The following is a 15,898-nucleotide window of genomic DNA, read 5'->3' as shown; positions in this document are numbered from 1 at the left end:
TTAGTGACAGGAATATGCTAAAGTCCTAAAGGTAGACAAGTCTCCTGGACCTGATGGAATGCATCCCAGAGTGCTAAAAGAGATGGCTAGGGAAATTGCAAATGCACTAGTGATAATTTACCAAAATTCACTAGACTCTGGGGTGGTCCCGGCGGATTGGAAATTAGCAAACGTGACACCACTGTTTAAAAAAGGAGGGAGGCAGAAAGCAGGTAATTATAGGCCAGTGAGCTTAACTTCGGTAGTAGGGAAGATGCTGGAATCTATCATCAAGGAAGAAATAGCGAGGCATCTGGATGGAAATTGTCCCATTGGGCAGACGCAGCATGGGTTCATAAAGGGCAGGTCATGCCTAACTAATTTAGTGGAATTTTTTGAGGACATTAACAGTGCGGTAGATAACGGGGAGCCAATGGATGTGGTATATCTGGATTTCCAGAAAGCCTTTGACAAGGTGCCACACAAAAGGTTGCTGCATAAGATAAAGATGCATGGCATTAAGGGGAAAGTAGTAGCATGGATAGAGGATTGGTTAATTCATAGAAAGCAAAGAGTGGGGATTAATGGGTGTTTCTCTGGTTGGCAATCAGTAGCTAGTGGTGTCCCTCAGGGATCAGTGTGGGGCCCCCAACTGTTCACAATTTACATAGATGATTTGGAGTTGGGGACCAAGGGCAATGTGTCCAAGTTTGCAGATGACACTAAGATAAGTGGTAAAGCAAAAAGTGCAGAGGATATTGGAAGTCTGCAGAGGGATTTGGATAGGCTAAGTGAATGGGCCAGGGCCTGGCAGATGGAATACAATGTTGACAAATGTGAGGTTATCCATTTTGGTAGGAATAACAGCAAAAGGGATTATTATTTAAATGATAAAATATTAAAACATGCTGCTGTGCAGAGAGACCTGGGTGTGCTAGTGCATGAGTCGCAAAAAGTTGGTTTACAGGTGCAACAGGTGATTAAGAAGGCAAATGGAATTTTGTCCTTCATTGCTAGAGGGATGGAGTTTAAGACTAGGGAGGTTATGCTGCAATTGTATAAGGTGTTAGTGAGGCCACACCTGGAGTATTGTGTTCAGTTTTGGTCTCCTTACTTGAGAAAGGACGTACTGGCACTGGAGGGTGTGCAGAGGAGATTCACTAGGTTAATCCCAGAGCTGAAGGGGTTTGATTATGAGGAGAGGTTGACTCCAGGTGATATACTGGGACTGTACTCGTTGGAATTTAGAAGGATGAGGGGGGATCTTATAGAAACATATAAGATTATGAAGGGAATAGACAGGATAGATGCGGGCAGGTTGTTTCCACTGGCGGGTGAAAGCAGAACTAGGGGGCATAGCCTCAAAATAAGGGGAAGTGGATTTAGGACTGAGTTTAGGAGGAACTTCTTCACCCAAAGGGTTGTAAATCTATGGAATTCCTTGCCCAGTGAAGCAGTAGATGTGATAATTTACCACATTGGGGTGGGGAGATGCACGAGCAGTAAAATGGATGGGGGAGCAGTTGCACAAAGAATGGAAATCTCAAACTTAAGGCTCCTTTCCCCTGGCTAATAAAGTCCTTGTGAACGAGGCATTATTGGCTCTCCCACTCGACGTCCTTCGAATGTTTATTTTCTGCCACGTTTTACTGTTTCCAGATCCTACCTCACCCCGGTCCGTGACGAGGAAGCTGAAGCGCAGAGAAAGGCACGCTCACGACATGCCCGCCAGTCTCGCAGGTCCACGCAGGTGAGCATGAGAGTGGTCTGCTACAGTTCCAACATTGCTTAAAGGTTCCATTTGCCTTTGCACTATTTTCATCTGTCCAGATGTTCAGTGACACTCCATAAATATCTCAAATGGAATGTGCATGCCAAAAATCAGGCATTTAAAGCAGAAGCCCATTTTACTATCTGAAAAATTATTAGACCTGGAGTCTGGGCTTTACCCTATTGAATACAAAATAATGTAATGGCAGCATTGGCATCTTCCATCCCTCATAGATGTCTTCAACTGTTCTCTAACCCATTGCTCAGATCCAAGAAACCGTGCGTGTTCAACCACACCTCAATATGCACCATTACGTTCCGCGCACTGCATCTCAGTGCTCCTGGGTACATACCTTGTTGCTCCTTACCAAGTCGCTCCTTTTTATTACTCATTTTGTGGTGCAGGGTGTCACGCTGACAGACCTACAGGAGGCCGAGAAAACAATTGGACTGAAGCGGGAGAAGAAGGTTACAGAACAGGAGAAAAGCAAAGAAAAAGAAAAGGAAGAGAAGGAAGCAGAGGTTAAAGACATGGCATCAAAATACAGATATAGCAAGACCAGTCAAGATGAGGTAAGACGAGTGGTAACCAGATGGCTGGATGTACACGCATTATACTAAACTTTTCCTGAAACCCTTACCAGTGCCTTTGTTACCTATGGATTGCACTATTTCCATGCTAGCCTCCCATCTTTTCACATAAAATCCTGTCATCCCTGTGCCCGCTGCCCTATATTAGATCATAGTCTGGCAATGCCTCCATTTTCAAATTCTCATCCTTGTTTTCAAATCCCTCCATGGACTCACCCCTCCCTATCTCTGTATTCTCCCCCAAGCCCACAACCTTCTGAGTTATCTTCACTCCTTCAATTTTGGCCCCTTGACCATCTCTGATTTTAATCGCTAACCATACCTTCAGTCATCAAAACTCTGGAATTGCCTCCTGAATTCTCTCAGCCTCTATTTTCTTCTTAAGACATTACTTAAAATCTACCTCTCACCTATCTACCTCTCACCTATCTTAATATTTCCTGGTGTGAAATATTGTTTGATAACACTTCTGTGAAGCACCTTGGGATGTTTTACATAAAAGGTGTCATATCAACACAACTTGTTGCTGATGCTTCACTATTCATTTTCTAATGATTTAAAATTATAACTATACGTTTTGCTATGGAGAATTCATTTTGAAAAGATGTTTGTCCATTCACCTGTAACTGTGTTGCTACTTAATTCATATTCCCTCTTTCTCCTATTTTGTTCCTGTCAAAGCCATTTCCATAGATCTTTATCTCTGACACCACTTTGTGTAATTCCAACATTGTTTCCTCTACAAGTTTCCCACAGCAATTTGATAGTTTTGTAAGGTAAAAGTACCAAGTTGCATGGATCAAAGACGGGCAGAGTTCAGGAACAGATCAGCCATGATCTGAGGGAATGGTGCAGAATGGGGATACAATGGTCTAATCCTGTTCCAATGCTTTTTCGGAAGAGCTCAAAACAAAATAGGGATTGAATTCTCAGAGCTTTAATTCAGACAAGTTTGACATTCAAATGTTAACAACTTTTATTCATCTACAAGGAACTGCTTCATTCTATTTTTGCCACTACAGACTGTTCCACTTCTCTCTCGTGCATTCACTCTGCACTGTCACGACTCATCTCATGCCATTGTGCACTCATTTTATCTTGGTGGTTATTCATTTTCCCTTTTACTTGTCCATTTGCTCTGGTTCATATTCTCTGCCTTTTGCATTCTTAAATATAGGCCATGCCCTAAAGCATTAATACTTAATCACAAAGTTACTCACTATGTTCCTGCCCAATACAGGAGAAGAACTGGCGGTCAAGATTAGCTAACCTACAGAAAGCAGATCTACTGGGCCTCACCTCCTCCTCCTCCACGGAATCCAACCGTTTTAGCGTTCCTGGTTACACCTACCACAATGCTGTACAGCCATTGGACAACAAAGGTATCTCCAAACTTCTCCCATGCAGGGAATGCTCATTAACTACTTGATGCTTCTCCAAAATGTGGAACAACAAAGTACTCCATCAAGTTGTCATTGCCATAGCATTTCAGAGCAGTAGAGAGAAACCAGCCTTGATCAGAGCTTGCTTTAGGGCACAGTGGGCCAAAGCACATCTGGTGTTGTCCCAACCTTCCACACAAGGAAGTTCCCTGAGACAATCTGCAGTATGTGGTGTTGGCTGATCACATCCAGGCCATCAGTGGGTATTCCAGAAATCCATTTATAGTTCCCTTGACTGTACTTCTTGTGACTGAACATGGTGCCTGTGACTGAACACGGTTCCTGTTCCGAATTGCCTCCTTGTGGGTCTTTCATGAGGAGATAATCGGGCTTGTCACCTGATGCCCTCCATGATTAACTAGTCTACTGACACATGAAGAATGACCACTTGGGTAAAGTACTAATAGGTCCTCAATGCATTTGGAGCAGTACCTTAGTGGGATTCAGCACTGCCAGGGCTCAAATTCCTGCGGAATTCTCATGGTACTGAAGGTCATCATACTCTTCCAAAAAAACAAATTATTCATTCTTTAAAAATCAAATCTGTGAACTACAGCCTGAATCAGGAGAAGGCCTTTCAGCTAATCCAGACATCTTTATCCTGAGTCAACGTATAATTATCTCTGAATCTCCCATGCTAGGTATTATTGAATAAAAACTAACAATGAAGAGGCATCTCGTGTTCCATAACAATGGTCCATTAAGGACTCAGGTGTGGATATCAGCGTTTTAGCAATTGGCGTGCCTTCCCCAATGCCTCAGGCAATCTGTTTCAATGCCTATTGAGCCGTACAGACCAGATAACTCCAGTTCAATCACCAGCCCATAGTGAGCTAAATTGGTTGGTCTCAGCATGGGTGGTAATACAGGTACAATAATTAGCATCAATCGTGCTGGATTAGAGGGATAATTGAACAGATTGTTTCCAACCACAATCTATTGACTCCTGCTGGAAGGTCTGTGTGTTTGGGTGTCGGTTGAGGAATACGATCAGGTTCTGCTGTGGATTTTCCACAGTGGAATACCCATTTGACACACTCTCTGTCAAGGCTCGTTCATGAAGGTTGAGCACTTGGTCAGAGCATCACTGGTTACCTCTGCAGCTACTCCTGAGCCAGAGTTTTTATCTTTAAATGCTGATATTGCCACTGAATTTGTTTGTGTCTGGGTGGGGATGGGTTTCACTTCTAGCTGCTGTGCGACACCTCGTGGTGCTGAATTTTGTACCTGGGTCCTGCCATTCATTGCTGGGTGCTGTTTTATTTCCAGGGGGCATGTGCTGCGACCAGCAGCTGCTTTTTTTTGCATCCGGATTCTTGACACATTGGGTGTGGTTTATCTCTGGGACAGCGAGTTATTGCTGCTTTGGTGTTTGTCTCCAGTTACTGCGTGTTGTCTCTAAAGACTGTTGCTAGCTGCAGGCTGAGTGTTGAAACTTGGTGCTCCGGGAGATTGGCATCTGTGTGATGTTATTAAAGAGTTGATCACAACTTTGGATCTCTCCCGCAGAATTGGAGAAGGCTAAAGAGGAGGAGAAGGAATCGGATGACTCATCGTTCAAAAGGTCTGGAACCAGGGACCGGAGACGGCCAAGGGGGAAAAGAAGATCAACAGGTGTGCATTCCATATCACAAGATGTAAGTATTCCGAATATTCAAGCGAATTCTAAGTCTGTTCAGGTACACTGCAAGCCCTCTCCAATAAAACCAATAGAAACCGTTGCAATCCTTCACACTGAAATCAAACATACACATAATGTTTTGTTAATATTTCCAATTAAACTAATTATAGCAAGTCTGGTGCTGTACCCAGGGATGCAGGATTACCATTTTTGGTTTATTCGTCCACGGGATGTGAGCATCACCTTTATGGCCCATCCCTAATTGCCCTTGAGAGGGTGGTGGTGAGCTACCTCCTTGAATCACTGCCGTCTGTATATTGTAGGTACACCCACAGTGCTGTTAGGGAGGGAGTTCCAGGATTTTGACCCAGTGACAGTGAAGGAAGTGCAATACATTTCCAAGTCAGGATGGTGTGTGGCTTGGAGGGGAGCTTGCAAATAGTGATCATAGAATCATCGAATTTACAATGCAGAAGGAGGTCCATCGAGTCTGCACAGGCCCTTGGAAAGAGTATCCTACTTAAGCCCACACCTCCACCCTATCCCCGTAATCCAGTTATCCCACCTTTATCATGGCCAATCCAACTAACCTGCAATTCTTTGGACTGTGGGAGGAATATGGAGCACCCGGAGGAAACCATCGCAGACACAGAGAGAATGTGCAGACTCCGCAAAGACAGTGACCCAATTAAGGAGCAATTTGGCGTGGCCAATCCATCTACCCTGCACATCTTTGGGTTGTGGGGGTGAAACCCACGCAAACACGGGGAGAATGTGCAAACTTCACACGGACAGTGACCCAGAGCTGGGATCGACCTGGGACCTCGGCGCTGTGAGGCAGCAATGCTAACCACTGCGCCACCGTGCTGCCGGCAGTGCATTTTATAGATGGAACTACATACAAAATAGGAGCAGCAATAGGCCATTTTACCCCATGAGCCTGCTCCTTCATTCAATAGGATAATGGCTGATCTGTTTGCATTGAGATCCACATTCCCATCCACCCCGATAACATTAGATTTGATCCCTTTGGTGGTTCTCATTGGGGTTTCAGATATACCGGAGCTGCAGGTGGGAGCGAAGACAGATGCCCTTGCCTTCGCCTCGCTAAAGCCCGAAGCCAAGGGCCGGGAATTCTCCGAGCCCGCGCCGGCTCGGAGAATCGGAGTTGCCACCGGGACGGCTCGCAGTGCCGATCCCACGCCGAGACGCGATTCTCCAGTGACCAGAGAATCGCTGCCAGTCCCGCGTGCGCGATCAGTGCGCCGCCAGTCGGGAGCCGTTGAAAGAGGCCCCCACAGCAATTCTTCGCGGTCGACCGGCCGAGTTCCCGTCAGCGTGGTTCTAACATGGCTCCACCCGGCGGGAGCTCGGACCCACAGCCGCGGTGGCCGTCCTGGTGGGGGAGCGGAGGGTTCAGACTCGGCGGGGGGGGGGGGGGGGGGTTGCATCCACGACAGCCAGGCCCGCGATCAGGGGCCACCGACCGGCGAGCGCACGCGATCCGGGGAGGGGGCCTACCTTCTTCTGTGCCGGCCTGCTGTGTGGCTCGCCATGTTGTGCGGGCGCAGCGCGGAAGTGGCCGCCGCGCGCAACCGCGGCCGGCAGTGCAGGGCTGCGTATCGGCGGCGGAGCTGCGTGCAGCACCCCAGCACCATGCTGGCCCCCTATGGACCACGGAATCACTGGGCCAGGAGGCCCGTTGACGCCGGCATGAAACACTCCGGTGTTTACGCCGGTGTCAACACTTAGCCATGATTTCAGAGAATCCCGGCCAAGTACTGTTTGGATGGAAATCTTCGGTCCCACCCAGTGCCATGGTTTAGTGACTTGATGGAATTCTTACATTTAAAAAAAGTCAAGTATATCATGGGAGGGTCAATCGAAGGGTTCAACCTGAGGTGGCAGCACTTCATTTCATATTTCACGGAGCTGGTCACCGTCAGATATTGGGTGGGGGGCTGAGTGAGGGGGGGGGGGGGACTGGGTGGGGGAGAGGGACTGGGGTAGGTTAGGAGAAGGGGCGGGGGGGGGTGGGGGGAGAGAGAAGGGGTTGGGGTGGGGGGGGGGTTATTTAGGGAATAGTTTTTTATTTTGGGGCTTGGATTTGAGGTGTGGGGGGTTGAAATATTGTAGCTGTTATATCAATATGGTTGTGAAGGTGTTATATTGGAAAACCATTTGTTAATAAAAATATATATTTAAAAACCTTTGATTTGATTTCCTTGCCCTAAAAAGAATCTATCTATGTACGCCTTAAAAATGTTCAATGACCTCTCCTGCCTCCTGAGGCAGAGAGTTCCAAACTTGCACAACCCTCAGAGAAAAAGACTCTCCTCAACTCTGTCCTGTAAGGGTGACCCCTAAATTTAAAACAGTGCCCCCTTGTTCTGGACTCACCCGCAAGAGGGACCATCTTTTCTGCATATACCTTGTCAATACCATGCGGGATCCTATATACTTCCAAAGATGTGCCGGTTAGGTGGCTTGACCATGCTGAAAATTGCCCATTGGGACCAAAGGTGTGTAGATTGGTGGGTTTACGGGGATAGGACAGGGGAATGAGCCTTGGTAGGGGGCTCTTTCAGAGGGCAATGCAGACTTGATGGGCTGAATGGCCTCCTTCTGCACTGTAAGGATTCTATGATTCAAATACTGATTGACTTCAACTAAGTCACCCCTCCCTTCTAAACTCTAGCACAAAAAAGCGCAGCCTTTTGAAACTATTTGTATAAAGAAACTCTCAACCTGGGGACAAATTTAATGTAATTTGCCAGCTTGTAGACCCACAGGATTGGGTGGATCATTGGCATTACACCCCATCCTATGTTGCATTCCATTGACTTCAATGCAGGGTAAAATTGGCAATGTGTATTACTGCAAAGTACCTGATGTCACGAGTTTGCCTGCAATATTTCTATGGATCATTAAAGCTAATTTAAAACCCTTTCTTTTGGGTGGCACGATGGCACAGTGGTTAGCACTGCTGCCTCTCCGTGCCAGGGACCCGGGTTTGATTCTGGCCTCGGGTGACTGTATGGAGTTTGTACGTTCTCCCCGTTCTTCATGGCTTTCCTCCGGGTTCTCCGATTTCCTCCCACAGTTCAAAGATGTGCAGGTTAGGTGGATTGGCCAGGCTAAATTGCCCCTTCGTCTCCAACAGGGAGGTGGGGGTCACAGGGATAGGGTGGGGGATTGGGCCAATGTGGAGTGCTCTTTCGGAGGGTGGATGTTGACTCGATGGGCCAAATGGCCTTCTTCTCCACTGTGGGGATTCTATGATTCCACTGTAAAATGAAAATGAGCAAAATAAACTGCACCCGAAAACCCAGGTATATATTTAGAGAAATTAGTTCTTACTTTGAACATTACTAAAACGTTAAAAAAAAGGGTTGGAGAGTTCAGTACTGTCAAGTTAAATCACAATTATTTAATTTATAGAAATCATTTTTTTTTTTAATAAATGTTTTATTAAAGTTTTTCCAATGAGCATTTTTACATAACAAAAATCGAAATACAGATAAAAATAAAAAATAACAATCAACATATCCCAAAGCTTACAATGAAACTACTTACACAACAGAATTTTTTTTTTTTTAAACAGAACAAGGTGGGTTTTGTCTCCATGCCCAACTCACATTATATCAACAGTACCCCCACCTGAACCCCCCCCCCCCCCAGGATGCTGCTGCTGCTGACACTTACTGCTCCCCTAGAAAGTCAAGGAAAGGTCGCCACCACCGGGAGAGCCCCATCAAGGACCCTCTCAAGGCGAACTTTATTCGCTCCAGGCTGAGGAACCCCACCATATCGCTAACCCAGGTCTCCACACCCGGGGGTTTGAGTCCCTCCACATTAGCAAGATCCGTCTCCGGGCAACCAGGGAGGCAAAGGCCAGTACCTCGGCCTCTTTCGCTTCCTGCACTCCCGGCTCCTCCGCCACCCCAAATATCGCTACTGTTGGACTCGCCTTCACCCGAGTGTCCAAAATCCTAGACATCACCCTCGCAATCCCCTGCCAGAATTCTTTAAGCGCCGGGCATGCCCAAAACATATGGGCATGGTTCGCCGGACTCCCTGCACATCTCGGGCACCTGTCCTCCACCCCAAAAAACTTACTAATTCTTGCTGCCGTTATATGCGCCCGATGCACCACCTTAAACTGAATTAAACTGAGCCTGGCACATGATGAGGAGGAGTTCACCCTGCCCAGGGCGTCGGCCCACAGGCCCTCATCCAACTCCTCACCCAGCTCCTCCACCCACTTGCCCTTCAACTCCTCCATTGAGGCTTCCTCCACCTCCTGCAGCTCCTGATATATGTCCGACATCTTCCCCTCCCCTACCCAGATGCCAGGCACCACCCTGTCCTGGATCCTACGCGGGGGCAGCAGCGTAAATGTCTCCACCTGTTTTCTAAGAAAGTCCCGAACCTGGAGGTACCTGAACGCATTCCCCAGGGGCAGGCTGAACTTCTCCTCCAGCGCCTGCATGCTAGGGAAAGTCCCGTCTATAAACAGGTCCCCCATCCTCCTAATACCTGCCCTATACCAGCCTTGGTATCCCCATCCAACCTACCCGGAGCAAATCTATGGTTATTCCGTATCGGGGTCCGCACTGAGGCTCCCTCCTCTCCCCTGTGTCTCCTCCACTGCCCCCAGATCCTCAGTGCCGCCGTCACCACCGGACTAGTGGTGTATCGCGCCGGCGGGAACGGCAGCGGAGCTGTAACAAGTGCCTCCAACCGCGGGCGCGCCCCCCCCTTCCCGGGCTACGCTCCAAGAATATCCTTTTGACTCGCGGAGTTTTATTCGCCCACACAAATCCCGTCACAATCCTATTCCCCGCTTAAAGAAGGACTTGGGGATGAAAATGGGGAGGCACTGAAATACGAAGAGGAACCTGGGGAGAACCTTCACAGTCTGCACCCGCCCCGCCAAGGAAAGCGGGAGCATATCCCACCTTTTAAACTCTCCCTCTATCTGCTCCACTAGCCAGGTTAAGTTGCGCCTGTGCAGGGCATCCCAGTTCCTGGCCACTTGTATCCCCAAGTACCGAAAGCTCCTCTCCACTATCCTGAGTGGGAGCTCCCTCAGACTCTCCTCCTGGCCCCTACCGTGGACCACGAACAGCTCACTCTTCCCCACGTTCAACTTATACCCCGAGAACCTCCCAAAGTCCCCCAGGATCCGCATGACCTACCCCATCCCCTCTAACGGGTCCGAAATATACAACAGCAGGTCATCTGCGTAGAGGGTGACCCGGTGCTCCTCCCCTCCACGCACCAGTCCCCTCCAATCCCCCGAAGTCCTGAGCGCAATGGCCAACGGCTCAATTGCCAGGGCAAACAGCAACGGGGACAGGGGACACCCCTGTCTCGTCCCCCAATGCAGCCTGACATATTCCGACCTTAGCCGATTGTGGACACACTCGCTACAGGGGCCTGATACAGCAGCTTGACCACCCTATAAATCCCTCCCCAAATCCAAACCTGCCTAGCGCCTCCCACAGATACTCCCACTCCACCCTGTCAAAGGCCTTCTCCGTGTCCCCCCACTCCGAGGGCATCATGATAATATTCAGGAGCCTCCTCACATTCGCGTTCAGCTGCCTGCCCTTAACAAAACCCGTCTGGTCCTCCCCAATCACTCCCGGGACACAGTCCTCTATTCTGGTGGCCAGAATTTTTGCCAACAGCTTGGCATCCACGTTCAGGAGCGATATCGGCCTGTAGGACCCACACTGAATCGGATCCTTCTCCTTCTTCAGGGTAAGCAAGATCAATGCCTGCGACGTTGTCAGAGGGAGGATCCCTTTCTCCTTTGCCTCATTGAAGGTTCTCATCAGGAGCGGGCTCAGCAGCTCCGAGAACTTCTTATAAAATTCTACGGGGAAGCCGTCCGGGCCCGGGGCCTTGCCCGTCTGCATGCCTACCAGCCCCCTGACTACCTCCTCCAACTCAATCGGGGCCCCTAGTCACTGCACCCGCTCTGCTTCCACCCTTGGGAACCTCAACCAGTCCATGACCGCCTCATCCCTTCCCCCTCCCCGGGGGGGTTCCGACTCGTATAACTTCCCCTAGAACTCCCTGAAGACTTCATTAACCCTCTCTGGGCTCAGCACCATGTTGCCTTCCCTATCCCGCACTCCCCCAATCTCTCTGGCCACCTCCCTCCTGCGCAGCTGGTGCACCAGCATCATACTCGCCTTCTCACCATACTCATAAACTGCCCCCTTTGCTTTCCTCAGCTGCGCCTCCGCCTTTCCCGTGGACAGCAGGTCAAACTCCGCCTGTAATTTCCAGCGCTCGTTCAATAGCCCTCCCTCTGGGGCCTCCGCGTACCTCCTGTCTACCCTGAGTATCTCTCCCACCAGTCTCTCCCTCTCCGCCCTCTCCTTCTCTCTATGGGACCTAATGGAGATTAACTCTCCCCGAATAACCGCCTTCAGAGCCTCCCAAACCACTGCCACCATCACCTCTCCTGTGTCATTCGCTCCCACATAATTCTCAATGCTCCTCCTTATCCGCCCACACACCTCTTCGTCCGCCAGCAGCCCCACACCCAGTTGCCAGAGAGGGCGCTGACCCCGTTCCGCCCCCAGTCGCAGGTCCACCCAGTGCGGGGCATGGTCCGAGACCGCAATGGCCGAGTATTCTCCTCCCTCCACCCTCGGGATTAACGCCCTACTCAACACAAAGAAGTCTGTTCACGAATAGACTTTATATACATGGGAGAAAAAGGAAAGCTCCTTCGTTCTTGGCCGCGTAAACCTCCAGGGGTCCACTCCCCCCATCTGGCCCATGAACTCCCACAAGGCCCCGTCCGCCGCCGGCCTCTTTCCCGTTCTGGACTTGGAACGATCCAAGCTCGGATCCAAGACCGTATTAAAATCCCCTCTCATAATCAGGTGACTTATCTCCTAGTCCGGGATCCTACCCAACACACGCCTCATAAAGTCCGCATCGTCCCAGTTCGGGGCATATACATTCACTAACACCACCCGGGCCTCTTGCAGCTTGCCACTCACCATTATATACCTGCCCCCCTTATCCGCCACGATGCTCCCCGCCTCAAATGCCACTCGTTTACTGACCAAAATAGCCACTCCTCTGGTCTTTGAGTCTAACCCCGAGTGAAACACCTGTCCCACCCATCCTTTCCTTAGCCTCGTCTGGTCCGCGAGCTTTAAGTGCGTCTCTTGCAACATGGCCATGTCCGCCTTCAACCCCTTTAAATGCGAGAACACGCGGGACCTCTAGACCGGCCCATTCAGGCCCCTCACGTTCCACGTGATCAGCCTGGTCGGGGGGGTAACCACCCCCCTCCATCCCGCCGACTAGCCATCTCCCTTTTTCGGCCAACCGCGTGCCCTCACCTCCCTCCTCCAGCTCTACCCCGGTGGCCCCCTCGCCCGACTCTCCATCCATACCCCTCACCTGGCTCCCCTTCAGTCAGCAAAACAGCACCCCTTCCCCGCCCCCCCAAACCGCCCGCACCCCCACCCGCTCCCCTGCCAAGCATCTGCTTAGCTCTGGTTTCCCCTCCATTGTGCTTCCGTGAGTCAGCTCACTCATGCTGACCCCGGCCGCTCCCACCTCTATATACCAACCCTTAACTTGTTGCCTCCTTCGGGCTGCCCTCCCCCCCCCCCCCCCCCCCCCCCCCCCCTGCTCCCCAGCAGGGTAGAGGGGCAAGCGCCACCTGGGACCTCCTCGTGCGCCGGACAGCCCGTCCCGGGCATTTCCCACCCCCTAGCACCAAACACCTGGAAAATAAAACACCTGGGAAACAAGCAAAACAAACAACAAAACCCCCAACAAAACTAGGGCAGACATGCCCATAAACTTATGCTTTACCCGCCGTCCTCCCCTCGGTCCCTCCCCACCCGCACATTTCACCCCCATACAACAGTCCCTTAGTTCAGGTCCAGCTTCTCCTGCCTGATAAACGACCACGACTCGTCTGGGGTATCAAAATAGTGGTGCCTGTCCTGGTATGTTACCCACAGTCTCGCCGGGTGCAGGAGCCCAAACTTCACCCCTTTACTGTGGAGGACCACCTTCGCCCAGTTAAAACCTGCACGCCTCCTCGCCAGCTCAGCTCCCAGCTCCTGGTAAATTCGGATCTCGCCATTCTCCCACTTACTGCTCCGCTCTTTCTTCGCCCACTGCAGGACTCGCTCCCGGTCTGCCAATCACTGAAACTGTATCACCATCGCCCTCGGTGTCTTGTTTACCCCCGGCTTTCTGGCGAGAACCCTGTGCGCTCCATCCAGCTCCAAGGGCCACGGGAAGGCCCCCCCACCCATCAGCGTCCCCAACATTGTGGCCACGTACGTGCTCGCGTCCACCCCCTCCGCTCCTTCAGGAAGGCCCAGGATCCGCAGATTGTGGCTCCGAGATCTGCACTCAAGGTCATCCAGCCTCTCCTGCCATCTCTTATGGAGCGCCTCGTGCGCCTCCACTTTCACTGCCAGGCCCAGTATCTCGTCCTCGTTCTCCGCCACCTTCCTCGTCACCTCCTTGATCTCCTTCTCCTGCGCCTTCTGGGTCACCACAATTCACTCCATGGAGGCCAGCATCTCCGTTTTCAGCTCCATGAAGCAGTTTTTAAGGAGCTCCTGCTGTTCTCTGGCCCACTGGGCCCACACCTCCCGATCCTCTCCGGCCGCTATTTTGTCCTCCCGGACCTTCTCGACCTTCTTCCCCGGGGTCGTACGTCTTCCACCAGCAAGGGGGGGGGGGCTCACCCACGGGCTCTCCCACGTCTGTTCCCACGCCGGTCCCTCCTGTTAACTGCCGTCGCCGTTCCTTTTAGCGGCCCGAAACACCGATCCCGGCGGGAGCTGCCGTTCGCGTAACCTAGCAGGTCATGGCCGCTACCGGAAGTCTAGAAATCACTTTTCTGAGGGTCACAACCACAAGCTCCCTGCATACTCAAGATATTGGCCGTGATTTCTCACAGCAGAGCAGACTCGCCAATGGCCGCCAGCGGGAACTTCTGGCCCCGCCAAAGTCAATGGCTATTTGTGTTGTTCACCATCCACACCGCCAGTGAACCCACCATGGAGGTCGACCTTGGCGGGGCCCAGAAGATGACAGCGGCGAAAAGGATCGGAAAATCCCAGCCATTGTCTTGTTGTGTGATAGGACAGTACAAATCAAGAAAAACGATGTGTTGGGAAAAGTTGTAATCTTACCTAGGAGTGTGACGAGTCTTTGATTACAGTATTTTGGATTATACAGCACCATTAACACGATGTCTGATGGCATTCTACAGATGTGTGATAACTAAATTAGCTGTCACTAAGGTGATCAAAAACCTCATTAGAGGTCATACTTTTGGCAGGTTTGAAAGGAGTGACATAGGTGACGTTTTGAGAAGGAAGTCCTTCCACTGTGCATCAGTGGTGAAGGGAGTGAATGTTGAAGGTTGTTGATGGAGTGCAAATCAAGCGGGTCGCTTTGTCTTGGATGGTGTCAAGCTTTCTGAATGTTATAGAATAGACATATTCCTACAGTGCAGAACGAGATCGGGTCTGCACTGACCCTCTTAATAGAACACCCGACCCAAGCCCCCTGCCCCGCCCTCTCCCCATAACCCCACCTAACCTGCACATCTTTGGACACTAAGGGAAATTCAGCTTGGCCAATCTACTTAACCTGCACTTCTGTGAACTGTGGGAGGAAACGGGAGCAGCCGGAGAAACTCACGCAGACACAGGAAGAATGTACAAACTCCACACAGTCTCCCAAGGCCGGAATTGAACCGAGGACTCTGGTGTTGTTTATCATAGAGTTTATCATAGAATTTACAGTGCAGAAGGAGGCCATTCGGCCCATCGAGTCTGCACCGGCTCTTGGAAAGAGCACCCTACCCAAGGTCAACACCGCCACCCTATCCCCATAACCCAGTAACCCCACCCAACACTAAGGCCAATTTTGGACACTAAGGGCAATTTATCATGGCCAATCCACCTAACCTGCACATCTTTGGACTGTGGGAGGAAACAGGAGCACCCGGAGGAAACCCACGCACACACGGGGAGGATGTGCAGACTCCGCACAGACAGTGACCCAAGCCGGAATCGAACCTGGGACCCTGGAGCTGTGAAGCAATTGTGCTATCCACAAGGCCACCGTGCTGCCCTCAGCAGTGAGGCAGCAGTGCTAACCACTGTGCCACCGTGCTGCCCAAATTTAAATTCCACCATCTGCCATGGTGGGATTTGAACCCATGTTCCCAGAGCATTTGCCTGGGCCTCTGGATTACTAGTCGATTAACATTACCTCTATGCCAACGTTCTCCCCCTTTTTGATGGAGCTGCACTCATCCAGGCACGTGCAGAGTATTCCAGCACACTTGTGTGCCTTATAGATGGTTGACAGAATTTGGGAAGTCAGGAGGTAAATTACTCTTAATTCCCAGCTTCTAACCTCCTTTTGTTGCTCAAGTATTTATATAGCTGGTCAAATTCAGTTTCAGGTCACGCTT

At 50.5% G+C, this 15,898-nt stretch overlaps 1 protein-coding gene across 4 annotated transcripts in view; it reads left to right on the top strand.

Annotated features, from left to right (window-relative positions):
* LOC140431032 (protein phosphatase 1 regulatory subunit 12A-like) overlaps window positions 1-15,898 on the top strand; it is a 349,337-nt gene that overhangs the window by 288,960 nt on the left and 44,479 nt on the right. For all 4 annotated transcript variants that reach the window (XM_072518929.1, XM_072518928.1, XM_072518930.1 and 1 more), the window contains 4 exons: window positions 1,639-1,729; window positions 2,155-2,322; window positions 3,581-3,722; window positions 5,292-5,419. In XM_072518929.1, coding sequence (XP_072375030.1) covers window positions 1,639-1,729; window positions 2,155-2,322; window positions 3,581-3,722; window positions 5,292-5,419 — 529 coding nt within the window. The remainder of the gene's footprint in view (window positions 1-1,638; window positions 1,730-2,154; window positions 2,323-3,580; window positions 3,723-5,291; window positions 5,420-15,898) is intronic.

The sequence above is a fragment of the Scyliorhinus torazame genome, chromosome 10 (genome assembly GCF_047496885.1).
Source record: "Scyliorhinus torazame isolate Kashiwa2021f chromosome 10, sScyTor2.1, whole genome shotgun sequence".
NCBI lineage: Eukaryota > Metazoa > Chordata > Chondrichthyes > Carcharhiniformes > Scyliorhinidae > Scyliorhinus > Scyliorhinus torazame.
This window is presented reverse-complemented; position numbering and strand designations above follow the sequence as displayed.